This window comes from Anoplopoma fimbria, chromosome 17 (genome assembly GCF_027596085.1).
Source record: "Anoplopoma fimbria isolate UVic2021 breed Golden Eagle Sablefish chromosome 17, Afim_UVic_2022, whole genome shotgun sequence".
Lineage (NCBI taxonomy): Eukaryota > Metazoa > Chordata > Actinopteri > Perciformes > Anoplopomatidae > Anoplopoma > Anoplopoma fimbria.
In genome coordinates, this window is record NC_072465.1 from 21,552,943 (window position 1) to 21,571,104 (window position 18,162).

Here is an 18,162-nt window from a genome sequence, read left to right on the forward strand (position 1 = left end):
AGGTTGTTTGTTATTCTGTAGCGTACTGGGATTGCATATGAAGATGTAGCGTGTGTACTCTGCAACAACACACACACACACACACACAGAGAGAGAGAGAGAGAGAGAGAGAGAGAGAGGATATAACGTTACTGCCGCTTTGATTTTTCTCAGATTTGCAACGCAGAGGTGATTTGCCTGTTTTGTTTTTCTTCCTCTTCCTCTTCCTCTTCCTCCTCCTCCTCCTCCAGCACCGTGATCTGATTTGTCATTTTCCCCCTCAAACCTGTCCATTGCTTTTTTGTTGTTTTTTTTTTGTTGCTTTTTATTTTTCCTGTCGCGTGGAAGCCAAACATCAACTCGGTGATCTTGCAGAAGTGTGTGCGCGAGGAGAGGAGGACGGCGTTTTTTTGGGCATCTTTTATTTTCTTATGGTACTGTGACCACCACCACCACCACCACCACCCCCCCACCCACAACCAACCAACCAACCGAGGTACTACACCTGCTCCCCCCCCCTCCAACATCTGTACTTTCTCCCAAGTGTTTTCAATGTAAGGACGGAGTGGGTTTTTTTTTTTTTTAAAGGATATATTTGTGAGTGGGTGGGGGTGGGGGGGTGGGGGGGGAGGGTGGGGGTGCAAAAAAAAAAAAAAAAAAAAAAAAGATTGAGGATCGGGGTGTTTTTGCACGGCTGTCAGTGACGCGACATCTCACACACACACACACACACACACACACACGCACTGCATGAGAAACACATGCGTAGAAGGGCGTGAACTTGCAGACACTAACCTCCCTTCCCCATTTATAGAGCATCTGCTTTTCTATTAGAGCCACTTTCCCCCAGATTTTTTTGCAATCCCACACCCTTTGGTTCGTTTGAACTCATCCAGGAGTGGAGTGGGGTGTGGGGGACACACACACACACACACACACACACACACACACACACACACACACGCACACAGGATGGATCTCAAAGCGGACACCGAGGACATGGACTACAAGCAGCCGGCTCCCATCGAAGTTTTCGCCAGCAGGTCCACGCTGCACGGCATCTCGCACATGTTCACCTATGAGCGGATGTGTATCAAGCGCAGCCTGTGGATTTTGTTCTTCATGAGCTCCATGGCTGTGCTGGTGCTGGTGTGCGTGGACCGGGTGCAGTTCTACTTCCAGTACCCCCATGTCACCAAGCTGGACGAGGTGGCGGCTCCGATGATGGTGTTCCCCTCCGTCACCTTCTGCAACCTCAACTCCTTCCGCTTCAGCCGGGTGACGCGCAACGACCTGTACCACGCAGGGGAGCTCCTTGCCTTGCTCAACAGCAGGTGCGTGCGTGTGTGTGTGTGTGTGTGTGTGTGTGTGTGTGTGTGTGTGTGTGTGGTTCCCATGTGTACTTTTTTACCTGTGTGTTAATTAAGATCTGCCTGTACCTGTTTGCATACATGATGTCAAAGACAAGCTTGAGGCCAGCAGATGTTTACTGATGTTTATTTTTCCTGCCATTCTGTGACCCACCTCGCCTGTAGTAGTTAGTTTTCTCTACAACTTGAAATCTAACCAGTATTCAGCACACATACTAATACTAATCAAAAACAGACAGGCTGCTTGGATGATTTTTTTTTTTTTTTTACCTCCAGGCAAACCTGTGAGGATTTAGTAGTTCTCGATTCAGGATTTGATTGTGTCAGCAGCACAACACGAGACCACAGTCAAAAGATTGAAATATTTTGGTTGAAACAGTAGATTTTTAAATTGTATACGCTCTACTGCAGTTATCATGAAACTGAACTATTCTTTATTCTAATAAAATGAAATGAGAACCACTAAATCCCTGAATATCGCATAACTCCCTCTTTAGTAGTACTGTAGTGCAAAGCTGATGCTTTACTTGTTTTGCCCAGCAGTTTCATCTACTAGGGAAAATTGGACTTCTTCTCATCTTGGTTTTCAGGAGCCTCGTAGGAATGTAACCTTAGTTTTACTTTGATGTCTGAATTGTCTCAGGTGAAATCTTACATGTCAAATGGAAGTGCAAAGCAGTGTCTTAACACCTGGCTGCCTCCCTGGTTGTCGCTGTAAGGCCACCAGGAGATGTACAAACAACATTGACAAAGCATGCAAAAACCTTTTAAGGCTCTCAGTGAATTTGAACTTGGACTGGCCTCAGCCTGAGGAAATCGGGAAAAGAAAGGGTGCGGCTGAGGGGTGTTTTCTAAAAAGCAGGGGAAAGGCTCAGCATTAGAATTGATTATTTAATAATTTAGTGACCTTTATAGATCATGTCAGCTGACATCCACACCCCACATAGGCTGTTGTGTTTGATTCTGTATTCGACAACATGAAACTCACCCCTAACATCAATCTGTTGAGATAAGTTGAAACAGTGTTTGATAAAAAAAGATAAAAGAAGGAGCACATTTTTATCACATCATGTGAATCCCCCAGGTAACAGAAATTGGATGAGCTGTTTCTAATTCTAAGTGGTTAATATAAAATGATGAATGAGAAATTGCCGCTGGTACAATTCGTTGCCTTATCATCTTGCAGCTCATGTTATACGAATATCTCAATATTGGATAACTAGACAAGTAGATTTCTAAATCCCTCTCTGACAAAGTGTGGAGAGACGTGTGTGTGTGATTCACAACTGCCTCCCCTTCTCTTTACACTTGTTGCTTTCTGCTCTGCTTTGATCATTTAGTCTTTTTCGGCAGCCATGACAAGCTCACCGTTGACAGTTGAAACTTTTGACTTAAAAGTTCTTCACTTTTTCTTTTCTGGGCCACCCAGCTTATTCTGCTCACGTCTACCAGTACCATACAGATAACCGTCCTTGACTCTGCATTCACAGCTGTAGCAGTTCAATTCACACAAGCATAGATACGGGTTACTGCAAAAAAAAATGATAGATCTACTACATACAAGCATGTCTAAATACCATCTTCAACACATTAGTCAGTGTATTTTTAGCATATCGATCCACACAGCTCTGCAGCCAAAGGCACAGTTGTAGAGTACCTCAGTGGTACATGCTAGAATGACATAAATCCTATTCCCTGTTTTCATACCTAATATGCTTCTCTGTGACCTCTATATATGCAACCATACCACAGGGTAGAAGCAATAGATTCCATTGCTCGGGGCTGCGGGTCTAGTGCTTTGTAGGGTATAGATTTCAACCAGTATGCCTACATCTTACATGGATTTGTTTCTCCGTGTTTGTGCTGTCAGCTGTAATGGCAAACCATTGAAATATCAACATAAGCTTACACCTCTTTTATTAATCAGTGCAGGTTTCCTGTCAGAGGTGAGATGCATTTGAAGAAATAAAGGGCAAAAACCCCAGAATGAACAAGAAAGAGGAAACAAGACAAATTAAAGCAGTGGCACTTGCTCCAAATGACTTTGGAACGAGATGACTTTAGATGGAGAGGGGGGAAGGGCCGGCAGAGGCAATTAACTTGTGTCTGGTAAGCTATGTGATGAACAAGTTTTTATCCTTGTGTAATTAGTGCTGTTTGTTAAGCTACAGAGTTGTCCCGCTGATTAACACCCTCACATCTCTCACTGTTTCTTGCCCGGACTGTTCCATTCGGCCTCGGGGCAGACATCTCCTTAATTGTAGTCCACTCAGGATTGGTTCTTTATGTGATGTTTTCTTAAATTAGGATAATGCAAGCTTTGTTAGCTATTCTGACTGTGATGGTCTCACAGAGGTAGTGCATAAAGGCTTTTGAAGAAAACATACAAAGGAATTGGTAACAACTTGAATCTAACTAAGAACTTTTTATTGACAAAAAGTTCTTAGGGTATCCTGTAGACACTGCTTTTAAATTAAACATTGATTGGCTGGAAAACATGTCAGTGGTAAGCTTCTTGATATTAGGCGACAAGCTGTGTTTTTTTTTAAAATGGCAGGAAAAAAAGAAAGTGTCATTCGGCTGTGAATCTGTGTCCATCTCTGTCTCTGGAGGAAGCAGCAGGCAATAGGCCCCCTTGCTGTGTTGCCAGACTGTCTTACATGCTGAAGTTTATTTGAGCTACTATTAAGTACCTTAACTTACTCCACTCCAGCAGGTTCAGTACAGCAAGAAAAAAAATAAAATCGCTTTCTCAATGTGTTCTTGCAGGTTGAAGTCACACTCGGCGGTGCAGAACATTACGAGTAAATTGCTCAATATTTTGTTTTATTACATTGCAAGGGCAATTATATGATAATTAACAAAATAAAGGGCATTTTAGAAAAGGTGCTGGTTATGTGGTGTATGCTGAATAAAAGTGTTGGATCAGCTAATGAAAGTCAGAGAAGCGAGTCTTTTGCTTACACAGTTCGAAAGCTTTAACATGTTTACTGAGCTTGCAAACATGCTCTAAATTCACATAAGTGGTGTGAAAAGTGCCACAAAATGTGACATTCTATAACTTTGGCTGGGTTTTCTGTCTCAGCAAGATCACTTGGCTTAATCAGGATGTTACTGGTGTAAAAATTGCTTGGGAGAGGACAGTGGAAGGCCGGACCACCATACTGAAAATACTAAGAGTTTCTTCTAAAGCTGATTATTCAAATGTTGGTTCATTTGCATTTATATTGTGATTGTTTATCAGAGAGAAGATTATCTTTGGGGAGACATAAGTAGGCGATTTAGTGTTGGTTCAAGGTTTTTAAAAAAGATAATTTGATCCATCATTGCAAATTGCATGTGCTGTACTTAGCTTATCAATAAAGCAGAGATTTGTTTGGGTTCCCTTCACCTCTCCGTGCCCCCTAGTTTGCATTTTCATGATCTCGTCTAAAGTGGCATAACAGCTCGGTCACAGCTGCACCGTCATTAAGATGTGATTATCAAAACTCTGCTACCTGGTTTCATGGTAGTTATTCATTTTCAAGGACACTGTACAAACAATCAGATCCTCTGTAGTGTATGAGTTCAATTAGCACCAATTGGATAATTACCTGAGATTATATCAAGAAGTGTTCATTGTTGTGTTACGCATTCTGTGGTATCAACACCAACGTAATACCATGGTAGACTGAATTGCGATGGTTGAAAAGATTTTCTTTTTCTTTTCCATCTGAGGGTTTTAAGTACTTTTGTGACCACAAGTTCCCTCTGAAAGTCAGTGGTTGCCAGTATTTACTCACTCCTCTGAGTGAGGCTGCAAATTGATGCAGATGCTCTTTCATTCGTTTTACTTCCCGCAAGAAAATTAAAGTGCTTGTGGCCCATAATCCAATTGAGTCATCCCCCACCCTTACGCAGTGAGTTTGCTGTGATTGCTTTAGGGAGCAGTGGCAGGGCAATATTAAAAAATCTACCCATATTATTGTGATTGTACGCACTTCAAGTAAAGCCTCCTGACTCGGGAATCTGAGCACAACGTCTTAAGTGCTCTCCTGGCAGCTTTGTGTTGCTTATAAGACAGAGGCTCACTATACAATTCAATTAAGTTCAGAATACACCACAACAGGCTGTATCTTCTTATTAGAACAAAGCACGACAATGTAGTGATTCAGTCAAAGTGTGGGACTGAGCGCTGAACTCGTTCTACGATGTGCTTTTTTATCAAAGAGACAACGATTTCATTCATCAACTTGTGTGGCCTGTGTGATTTGACCTTCCATTTTCCAGTGCCATTTTATTAACATTCCTGTCACTGGTATGATCTAGTAAATCAATCGACCCTTTTGTTAAGTACTGCCCCTCGAACGCAAACTGGACATCATAGCGTAGCATCGGACCGCTCTGAACAAAGACTCTCATGCAATCGTTTCAGATTTTCCATATTTTCAGGCTGTTTTTGGGGATTTCCAGGCTAGTCATGCTTAAACAGTATTATTGGGTCACATGTCATAGTTACACTTGTTAGCCTTGGAAGTTAAAAGGAGATATATATTCCTAAAACATTAAGTTTCAACGTAAAAAACCTGTAGAGCTAACTTTAGCAGAGTACTGTAGCACATAATTTACTAGTGTTAGCCCTCCTTTGCTACGCTAGCTACTGAAGGTATACTGAATGTATACAAATGCTGTTTTTGCTCGCCAGGTGATGTGGTGGTTTACTTTTACACTTTAATCTGTAAGCTTAAGCTTCATTTTTTATCTTTTAACCTGTTTTTCGCTGCTGAATCAGATTGACATACTGGAAAAATCATTCAAACACATATTGTAGTTCCTCCAGCCGGCTTCTCTCTGAAATAGCATCGTCATTTTTGTCAGAAATTAGATAATTAATGCAGGTAGTACAGTTTGTGACGGTGTAGTCTCCATGGTAACTCTTACAGCTTGCTGAAGTAGCAGAGGGGGGCGGGGCTTAGCGAAAGGTCAATTGGGCTTAACACACTGCAATTACCGTTGCATCTTTTGATGTATCTAGCTGATTCAAATAAAAGTTGGTCAAAATTAATTGCATTGAATATGACATTAACTAAAAAATATAAAATTGTGGAAACTGGAAACAGAATACATCACAATCTGTAAAGTTACTTTAATCTTAAATTATAACAAGGTTAAACAACATGAACATGTTTCTATCTAACAGGTTATATGTTTATCATTTTAAAGCATTTTGTGACTAGTTTCTACTTTCAGTCCACTGGAGCAATCATGTGAGCTAAAAAACAAGTTCAGTCGTTGAAATTGTAATCCATGAAATAATTTTCCCTTAATTGAAATATAGAGAATATAGAATTTGTGACGAAGTTGATTCTGTTTCCATGTGTTAATGTAAGATCATGTTGAGCTCTATTCAGAGCTGTTTTCACTCCACCGTAACCTATGCATCTCTCTTGGTAATGAAGTTCTTTAAAAAACATTTAATTAAAAGACCAAAGCAATCAAGATTACACATTTACAGCTACATTGATGTATTAAGGACAGCGACTAAAGAATAACCTTCCTTGGGATTATCATCTATTTAACCTTTGAGCAAAGCGTCCTTCTCTTTAAATAATCTTCTGATAATGTTTTTTATTAAAAGAAGAAATACAAAGAAGACGTCTGTTCACTTTCTAATTGAAGTGTAAAATAAACCACTCTGAAAAACATCCCAATCAGCCAGAGTGGAATTGAGGGCGTTTGCTAGATTGAAAATTTAGATGCAGACATGTTAAACACTGCATGGCAATTTTACTCACTGATGTAACTGTTTACCAGGTGTGAAAGTTACTGTTGAATATTTTTATTGGATGAATTATAAGATTAATTATCATAGTAATTAATTGGTGAGACATCTCTCATTTTCTACAAGCACTTGATTAGTCTTAGGTCCCATGTTACACCGGATCTTTGACGTTGCTGTGGTGAATTTGACAACAATATTGTGTGGCATTTAATTCAACTCTTGGTCAGAACAATAGTCCCAATCTTCTCCATCATGAAACTGTTAACATTCATCATGAAGCATGACTGACCCCCTTCTCTCTTCAGTGTTATGGATGCAATAGAGAGAAACATACCTCCATCATATTACAGCACATACTGTCTCAAATGGTGAATACTCTCTCTAATTCTGTTTGTAGCAGATAAACAACCCTGTAGCTGCAGTGGAACAGATCACATTTCTAGTGATTTGGTTGGGACATGAGTTTAAAAATATATACGGCCAGTTGAATACTAAGGCAGTGCCCACTAAAGAAGGAATGTTATATTTCATTTTTTATTCATGGTTCAACTTAAACTATTCCCGTCATCAAGGGACACAATCATGTTCATTAGCACTGACAAAGCTTGACCTTGTGGAATTAAAAAAAAATCCATTAAGATTTACCACCAATTAAAGTTAGAAATAGTGCCCATATCCATGAGAAATAACTCCGCTGTCAGCGTCCACAAAGTCATTCACAGCTTTATTGCCATGAGAAAAGGGTTTGCCTTTTTCTCTCTCTGTCTCTCAGGGTTTTCCAACTCTAGCTCTGCTTTCTCTAGCTTTGGCTCATTCATGTTTGCAAATGTTAATCGAGTTATCCAACATTTTTTTTAGAATAACACAATATGAACCCTGTTATTAAGCTGACTGCTGCTCTGACATTACACACACATGCAGGAGTTTATATCAAAACCCCTTACCTTACTACTTTGCAGTACTCTAGTTTGGAGGAAATGGAAGGAATTACTCTCTTGTTGCTCATTTAAGAGGAGAAAAACCAACCATGCGGCCTTTTACATCGCCATTCGCTCTGATAGACTGTGGTTTGTATCTAATTATTCTCATAAGTGTCTGTCAGTAGCGCTTAATCTTGACATTTCATAATTTGGAAGGCTTGTACCACTACTGGCCCTTTGCTCAGCAGGGGTCATCAACGGGTCGTCTTTCTCCAAGCAGGGCCACACCAGTTAATTGAGGTTAATTTATATCTCTGAATGACTGTGAGCAGGTGCTAGAGGTTGATGGCGGTTGTCAAGCTGAGGCATGTCATAAATTAGTCTCCTAGTGTTTTTCCTTTCTCGGAGTGGGCCAATCCCTATTGTGTCCTGAGATTCAGTTTGATGTGTGTTAATGAACGCAAATTAATCATTCTTTGTCATGTGTTTTACGTGTGTCGGTGTAAAGGAAAGAGAGATGGCACAAGAGTCATTGTGTCTTCCTCCCTACATGATGCACCTGATTATGTGTTGTTTGTAGCAGATGCCATGTGAAGTGTTTTGCTAAATAGTCTCTGAACTCTCTTCCAGAGTGCGCAGGATCTGAATCACAGCACTGTGAACACTGTTATGCTAACTATGTGAAAAGACTTTGCTACCACAGTTAATCGTAATTATTTGGCAGAATAATTAACATTATTGTGTTAAAGGAAATATTCCCATCTTTTATATAATGAGCTATTTCCCCCCCACTCAAGCCACAGCTAGGATGACAGTTTCAAACAATGTGGGTATAATATTGTGAAAACTGGCATGCCAACATACCTTTTGTTCAGTTAGAGGGTAAATATGCTCTCCTTTGCTGCCTATCTATTGATTTTTTTACATGTTAAACCCAATTGTCCTTACATAAATGCTGGTCTGCCCGCCAAACTGAACTTTTAAAAAGTGGATTTGAGGTACAGCTAATGTTGTGTATTGCTCTACAATTTATGGGAATTCCTTCAAGTCCAATATTAGACTTTTTTTTTTACTTTCATGAGTATGTTAAAGGTTTGTGTTAAAAGAAAATAAATAATACAGTACATACATACATACATATATTTTGTTTAACCTTTTTGATATCAGTGGTTGTTTGACTCAGTTGTTTGCTGATTATATCTGAGTTTTAATTAATTTGAACAAAGCCAATTAATTATACCTTTACTTATGATTCATACAGAAAGTTATAAAGTATAAAAAATAACTTTTTCTTGTGATTTTGAGGTTAAATTTCCTTCTTTGAGAAAACAGTAGTACAAAGCGAAACACTGTCGCGTGATCATTAAATTATAGTGATGTAATGTTAGTTTCATTCCAAAATGAAGAAATTAGACAATGGTAGTTTATTGGTGCATCTATGTGTATTCATGAATGTGCTGCCTCATGTCCACATGAAGTAAGTCCAGAACCTTCTTGTCCAGGTACGAGATCCGGGACCCGCACATGGTGGAGGAAAATGTCATGGAGATCCTGAAGGAGAGGGCCGACTTTGTCAGCTATAAGCCTCGTCCCTTCAACATGCGCGAATTCTACGACCGAACGGGCCACGACATCAAGGACATGCTGCTCTCCTGCTTCTACCGCGGCATGGAGTGCAGCGCCGAAGACTTCAAAGTGGTAAGTCAGGCGTGTCAAAGGTTAAATGTCCTCTGTAGGGCCAGCAGAGGCCTACCATGTTGGTGATACAAGGTCAGCACTGATTAAGTTTATTATAACATTAATATACTATGATCTCAATTGAGCAATGGTGGCTGATATACAAGGCAGTGAACTGCACAGACAGACTTTATTTTGTACGCCCTCAGGAATGAACTGAGGGACCATTGGGTACACTGGCCAGGGGCCACTGGATGTACATCTTTGATACACAGCATGTACACTGCAAGGCTGCAAGACCTGCAGGCTGGTCTGATTTTTCTATTCTACAGTCTCTGAAAGGTTGAACAATGCTCTCATAAAAGTTTGAACCTTGGTCTTTTGCTGAACCCTGGGTCAGTGCCACAACACTTGTTTCATAAGTAAGAAGTTAAAAAATCTATCCTTTTGGGAGACTTTCTGGGAGTGTTTGTTTTTCTCATTTATCAGATTGTACCGACATCCAGTTATTACCTGGAACCCGTGAGACCTGTATGGATTCATCAGACACAGCAGTAAAAAAACAACAACACTTTGCTGTCTGAAGCCACAGCACCTGTTTATATTTATACAGACACTGACTGCATTATTGACTTGTTTTGTAGGTAACACATTTGGTTGGCGATTTAATGTGTATTTTTCTGACAGCAGAAAATTAACAAACATTGACTTGTTGCAGACTAAAAGAGAAAATTAGCAATTCTTTCTTGTTAGTTTGCTGGATCTTTGGCTTTCTTCACCATCTAAATTTGTTTGTCTGCGGCTTGGTGCTGGGCATAGCATGCAGTGTGTTTATCAGAGCTTGTTTGCTGAGAATGGCTGCTCACTGCTGCTGGAAATAGGGTTGATAAGTGTGGTGACTGTCAACCACACAGTAAATGTTTGGGCCGTAATACAATATGATGAAAGCTGCAGGGTTGGCGGATATTTCTTTAGTGACTCATGCTTTTAGTTCATAATTTTCCATTTCCCTAATGGTTCATGCTATTTTATTGTCTGATAAACGTAAGGAAGGAATTACTGTAAAAAGGACATTATCGAGAGGGGACACCTTGTTGTGGCAGTGAAATTCCCTCAATGTAAAGCCCTTAATCAGTTTAAGTATTAAAAGGCTAAATTCATCAGTGCTGAAAAAAAATACATACAAATAAAAATGGTTAGAGGTGACTTTTTGATTAGGGGTCAAAAAATTAATTACTTAACAAACAAAAAAAAAAGAGTGAGCCCCTTTTTTACTTTTCTACATAACAAGGTTCAAAAGAAAAACGGGACTCACAATACAATGTCACACATTGCAACAAGTGGGAGCCTGCTGTGGGAGAGGAAGCTAATCCAGACAGAGCCACTATCCAGCAGATGCTCATGCCAGAACAGGTTGCGAGTGATGATGTATCGATAAGGTTGATGTCTCCTGAGAATCATGTGGTAATTGCAGCCTCATACACATTTATGAATGTCTCATAAAAAGTCCAGGCACCATAGATCACTGATAGCTTCTCTTTGAATTTTTTTTAGTAGTTACATCACGCTTGTTTCTGAGAAAATGCTACTTTTTTGGTTTTGTACTAACTTCATGCTGCTCTTATTCACACCATTTAGTGATGTGCTCTCCCTGTATTCCCTTTTATTCCCTATAAAAAAGGTTATGCCTACCACTATGGCTGGGCAATACGTCCAAAATCCCAGGTCCAGGTCAATTTTGATCTTGATAACGGTATATGCAACGTTATAGCAACGTCTTTATGAAATAACCACATGGTTTGTATACCCTTGTCTGAACACGATCACGATATCTTGATATATGCTGATATGGTTTAAATTATCATATTATATTACCCCCCAGCCCTGTCTACCACAGCCTTCCATAACATTAACTGGAACGGGTCTTTAGAGGCTGAGACATTTACACACAAATATAACAAATAGATATTTATAATAGTAAATGCATATGCTTAAAGAAAGAGAGTTACATTACATGTGCCCTTCCTAAAGGAGCTACTCTTTTTGACAAGTGCACCAGTTTGATGAACAACATGCATGTAGACAGAGTGGGTCTGAAAGAAGGCAAGAAAACAGGATTATTAAATGTTTCTGTCCCACTCTTACACGCTGTGTCCTTCAGTGGTCCTTTGAGGTAGAATATCTCGTGCTCTGAGCGATCGCTCGTGAAAACCATGTCGTACAGCAGCGGTCTGCAACCCAGCCCCACATGCTGTGGCTCCTCTAATGTGCTGATGTGGCAACATTTTCTGTAGTTAGTTGTACTTATGGCAGATGGTGCTTGGAAAGGGTTTACTGTATTAGTACAGTAGTGGACCTGGATTGAACAGCTCAGCACACACTAATGGTGTGGAAAGAATCCTCAGTGCGATAGGAAAAAAAAAAAGAATACGATAAATGCTCCCACCAGTCTCAACCCCAGAGCACGGAAACAGTAAAACTGCGATTAACACTGTCGACAGCTTCTGCTTGTTTGTTGTCCAGCATCGGCAGCGCACCTCGCTCGCTGCTCCCTGACTGTGGAAGATAGCCAGAAACAAATGTCTCCGCTGTATATAGCATCATGGAGTCCAGTTGCATTGCATCGTTTTATCAGTGTTCTGATAAAGATGGAAAATAAAACAGTCAGACCGCAGCGATGGTAACACCTAATGCACATGGTCTCAGATGGGATGGTGAGATTCCCCAATGTAATACTGTCCACTGTTCTGATGGATGAATGGCGTTGGTTGGATGGAATCGATTTCACATTGTTTTCAGGTTCACGTTCAGTCGTTGAGTCCACCATTATTCAATCAGAGGCACAGTCCCTGTCAGAGGCCAGTGTTATTATCAATTAATGGTCACTGCCCTCATACCCAGTGGGACGCGCTGCCATATAAGCAATTTTCAGTCATTACTGCTGGAAGTGTAACAGATTAGTAACTCGTCTATCTCTGACCCCCCTTTATTCCACTCATTGTGACCCCCGTCTCCTCGTTCTTCTTGGAAAGGGCTTTTGCAAATTAAGAATGCAGAAGGTTTGACTTTCCTTCAGCTGATACTAAAGAACAGCGGGAAAGAAAAATGACCCTCAATTAACATTAATAGGCGACCTACAGCTTCTAAACTATAGCTCGAGGAGATAATAAGAAAACACTAAAAAGGGAGTGAAATACGAGGGCCATGATTTCATTTTTTGAATTTAATTAAAGCAACACATACGTCGACACATGGAGAAATCACAACTGTACAGAATCAGTTTATGATTAAAACATAGACAATAGGTCGATGAGGTTTTTCATTTCATACACTTCAAGACACCGACATCTGACTTCAGTCGCCAGGGAAACCACTGATAGACTTATAGCTTCGCAAAACTGAAGCTAAGGGGGTTGGCTGAGAGAGAGAGAGACGGCACACGCAGGAGGAAATAAGAACAAGAAAGACAGAAAGAGGACCAGGTAACATCAAAGTCTTTGCAAAGAAACTGAACATAATGGTCAAGTGCAGCAGAGAGGCACAAAGACACATAACAGCAGCTGTCGTAGCAGCAGCAGTGGGAGCGCTACTATCAGTGGACACACATGTTTGTTCTCATTTAACCTCTCAGAGAATGCAGAGCGCCACTGTATCTCCCTTCTCCAGCTGCCCAATTGTTTGCCCTAACACAATGAAGAATGGCAGCTCAACAGGTCTCTCCTTCCGATCTTGTATTTTTTTAGTTGAAAACAAAATGTCAGCTTCTATCCAAATGCTTAGAAGGAAATAAGAATATTATAAGTCATAGTGGTATTTAGACAAAATCTCAGCCTGGATTATCACAACTGCAGTTTAGTTTTCTTCATGTCCCTGCCAATGGTGAGTTCACATGTTGTCTGTCGTTCTGTAAAGGCCGAGCACTCCAACCCTGCTCCAATAGTTACTACGATATTTCTTTTTTTTAACATTTTAACGATTTGTCCTATTGTATTCACAAGGATGATGAGTTGCCAGCCCTTTTAAGTAAAGTAGCAACCTTGGGAGATTAGCGGACGTCCTCTTGTGATAAATGTTCTGAGTGTCAAAGCGCCATTTCAGAAATTTGATTTAAGTTGACATTTTAATATCTTTAAACTTCATTAAATTCAGAAACCGTAACTGACTTTGAATACATAATAAAATGATTGCAAAGCCTGAATAGTGTCGACGTTAGCTTCAATGAAGTATAGCAAATAGCTTGATTAAAAAAATTGTCATATATATGAATATATATATTAATTTCATAGATCCCAATTAGCCCATTTAGTCTCCCTGTCAAGTCTGTGACAACAAGCCCCCCCTCCAACCCGCACCTTTGTGTAACCTAGACTCTTACATAATTACCATGATCATTGAATAGAGCTATTGGCTCCATTTCAGCGGTGCATTGACCCTTAGAGTAAACCCTTCGTTCTACAGAGGAGTGTCGCTAATGAGATGTGATCAATAAAGAAATCCTTTCTGAGACACCTGCCCATGCATCACATTTCACAAACAACTTTTGGATCAATCCAAAGGAAAGGTTTGGATTTATGGAGCCTTTCTAAAATATAATTCTATCTTTGTAAGTAAAAAATGACTAAGTAGGTCTCTAAGTTAATATTAATATAGCCCGTACACATGTTTGGAGGATGATTTCTTTCTTTTCTAGTCTGACATTGTCCCCTTCATGTTTACAGGGACTGTGTTTCACTGCTGAACCATGGTGGAAGGATACTGGTATAGTCTTGTGTAGGCTTCGCTCTGGGGCCAGCTCGAGGCATGCGATTCCTCATCTTAATTCCTGATGTAATGTAATTTAATTATATAAGATGATAAATGTGATGACTGTAGAGACCGAGAGTCTTTTGAGGTACCCGACGTGAAATATCAGACATTCAAAAGCTCTTTAATCTCGGTTTCCTCATCAGCTGTTTTTGACGCAGCTCACCTTATTTCCACCCTTTATTATTCATTGCTATTTCCCGACAGTCGTCAGCTCAAAGCCAATGATTCTGCCGTTCTTTTTGGCTGAACAATTCCCACTACTCTCCCTCTGGAGGATAAATCAATCAATTTGCTATTACTGTAGAACCCAAAAGACATGGATCAATTAGGTTGTTGCTGAGTAATGGATGCATCTTTAATGAAAAAAACACCTTCCCTTTGAGTGTAACGAGGCCAGTGGCTCACCCTGACACGGTCCTATCTTTTATTCTCTTCTGTCAAAATATAAATTCAATTGTAAGGGTAATACAGTGTTTTAATGCATCCTAAATGTATTTTCAACCAACCCAGTTGCTGAATCAAACATCGGACACTGAACACACATATACTGTGTAATACTCTGTCCTCTGATGTACCTCCACAGCCGTATCAGGTGACCTCAAGAACCTTGTTATCGCCACCACGTTCTTCATGTCTTGTTTTGAATGTTGAACTAGAATTCTATTACATATCTAAAAGTAGATATTGTTAAAGTATATTTTTTTCTGCCAAGGCAGAGTGTCAGCAGAGCACTTAATGCTTTTTCTTTTCCAGTAGGTTTAATTTAGCTTTCATTCATGCTACTAGAACTCGGATGTTTCAACTAATCATTCTGTACTTTAAGCTTGAACTTCTTTTTCTTTTTGCTAAGTAGTTTTCACACACTCTTAATCCCAACACATGACTCAGGTTGGTGACATCAGCCAATTGTTACTGGTAGTTTATTGGTTATTGTGAAAGGCACACTCAAGATCAGCCTCACACCAATTTGTTCTTCTGTTTGACACATATGCATGTGAGTGTATATGTGTGTGTGTTTTTGTATATTTATTAAATTGGCCAAATTTTATAGAAATTTTCTTTCCTTGAATTCGTTATTTAATGATACAAACATACAAAACACGCATAAACAGCATATGGTTTAATGAAGTGGAAAGATGTCTGTGACACGCATTGATTTTCTTATAGTATTGAATATTTTTTGAGTTGGATATTGTGATGATGTGTGGGAACTATGAAGTCAGTAATTATTACCCACCCTGGGCGGTTTGACAGCAGTCTGCCCCTCATTGCGTTGTTTCTCTTGAATTTTTTAACAGGAAAGGGGGGAATGATATTATGCATGTCCTCTTCCCCCCTGCACACATACACTAAAGGGCACCTTTTACCTGACCTCTTAGTTGAATTTTTAATTGCAGAATGATTTGACAGAGATAGTTTCCTGATGTGTGATGAACATGGTGGAAGTGAGGTGAAGGAAAGAGATGAAGGCACATTTAGATCAGATTCTTCCATGGGAGACTGTCACTGCTCCTATACCGTTACAAAAATGATTTTTAGCAATGAATCGGGTGGGGGGGGGGAACTTATCCCTTAAATAATCAATTATAAACACTCAAACAGATCAGAGGCAACGGATGGCTGTGTGGGGCTTTGGAGTGAGAGAGAGAGGAGGAGAAAGTGGAGGGGGCAGTCTGGAATAAGAATGGCGGTGTGTGTGTGCCAGCAGGGGAGTCTCTGTTTGGCTCTGGGTTGGTGGTGCCAGGCAGCCAGTGGGAACAGGAGGAAGGAGCAAAGAGGTGGGGATTGATAGACACCGAGGGAGACCAGCGGCGCACTGCATCTGAATGAGAAGCAGGCTATGAGCTCCCCGTGCGACAGTCCTCCCTGCATGCACATAGTGTGTAAAGCTCTCAGCTCGCTTCACTCCACCGCACAGACAACGGATGTATGGTTCAGATTCTGCAGAGGGTCTTTGTGATTATTCACATGGCACTAGCAGGAGGCACACTGCCGCATTAGTCCGCTAATTACCGTCCAGAGTCACATTAGCAGAGCTGATTTTCTTTTTTTCCCTCTTCCTTCCCCTTTCTATCATTTTTGTAATATAGTCATTTATGGAGCACACCTGGTACATTTGCCTTGGTGCATTACATTTAGTGAATTGTATTCTTCCCTTTAGTTCATTAACACCTTTGTATTCATTAAAATATAAATCACCAGGGAAACGTGATGAATGGGTTTAGCATTTAAAGTTGATTCTGATAATTACAGCAGCTGACTGATGACTGCGAGTAAGAGTTCAGGGTTGTTTCCAGACATTGCATGATGTCGCTTTTTGCCTTAACTGTATTATTAAACACGATACATGGGAAGGTAAGTGGACGGGGTACATGCTGTCATCTTGTGCTCCAGCTTCTGATTACAGATCGAGCTAAGAAAGCAGTTGGAACACCACTAGGCCCCTAAGGGATGGTGGGTTTTCTTCTCGCCAGCCATGGTGTTGATTGTTTGTTTTTTTTGGTCTCTTGGGTAGATCCTCTACCTTAATGGTACCCTGGCAACTTCCTTTTGACTTTGTTGTTTTTTTTGTTTTTTTTTTATCCAACAGGGCTTCAAAGTAATAAATGAATAGGTGGTTGTTTTCTTGTAACAGATTAGAAAAACAAATCATTTATTTCATTTTTTTAATCTGATTTTAATTCTGAATTTCACTCTCTCTCTCTCTCTCTCTCTCTCTCTCTCTCTCTCTCTCTCTCTCTTATATGATTTAGGACAACTGAAATATGTTTGTTCAGCCTCTTGACTCTTATAGGCAATTAACAGGAGATAGGCTTATCTATTGATTGTCTCTTTAACTCATGAAATGTGGAAGTGTCTTGGGTCAAAATATCTTAAGTTCATATTTCAGAGTAAAGCATAGAATGTCTGTACAAGAAACTGACACTGAAGAAGTAAGAGCGAAGACGATGGAGCAGCCTTTCATCAGGCTGGGAACAAGTACTCCACATACTGAGTCCATATCTTGCGTTGGTTTTACACTTTATGTGGAATACATCTGTGATTTCCTCACTCCGATGTGATATGATGATCTTGTTTTCATGTGTTTGCAGCACCTGCACTCACATGTTAGCCAGTCAGAAATTTTAAATTTATAATGCTTTGGATTCCTTCCAGATGAAAATACTGCAGAGACTTGTCAAAGGCTCAAACAACCTCTGTGTGTCCTTGTTATCATCTGTTCACCCACCATGGCCTGAAGGCAACAGCTTATCCATTGTTTATTGCGCTTGTTTTCGGCATTTGAATATAAAGTTTCAAGCTTTAAGAGTTGCAACCTTGTGAAAATGGAGCATTGAAAATATCAGCATTGCATTCATCTGCCTCTGCCTAGAGGCAAAGACAGGCATCAAGAAAATATTCAGAAATTCTCTAGAAATAGACAAAAGTGGATGAAATTTACAAAGCAACCCGTTTTAACAACATTAACATTTTTGTTTGTAGATAAAAAAAATTCTGAGCAGCATATCTACAAAATCTTCATTGTTGGCTATTTTTGTGAATACTTTTCTTTTGTACTAGAGAGTGTATTAATGTGATGTATCTTCTCCCACACAGGGACATTTGAATAATTAAAATCTAAATGATCTTGAATGTTATTGATTAAAAA

General features: G+C 40.0%; 1 protein-coding gene across 1 annotated transcript in view; it reads left to right on the plus strand.

Moving 5' to 3' along the window:
- The first annotated feature begins 951 nt into the window (after positions 1-951).
- asic1b (acid-sensing (proton-gated) ion channel 1b) overlaps positions 952-18,162 on the plus strand; it is a 151,834-nt gene continuing 134,623 nt past the window's right edge. The window contains exons 1-2 of the mRNA XM_054616569.1: positions 952-1,313; positions 9,533-9,728. Coding sequence (XP_054472544.1) covers positions 952-1,313; positions 9,533-9,728 — 558 coding nt within the window. The remainder of the gene's footprint in view (positions 1,314-9,532; positions 9,729-18,162) is intronic.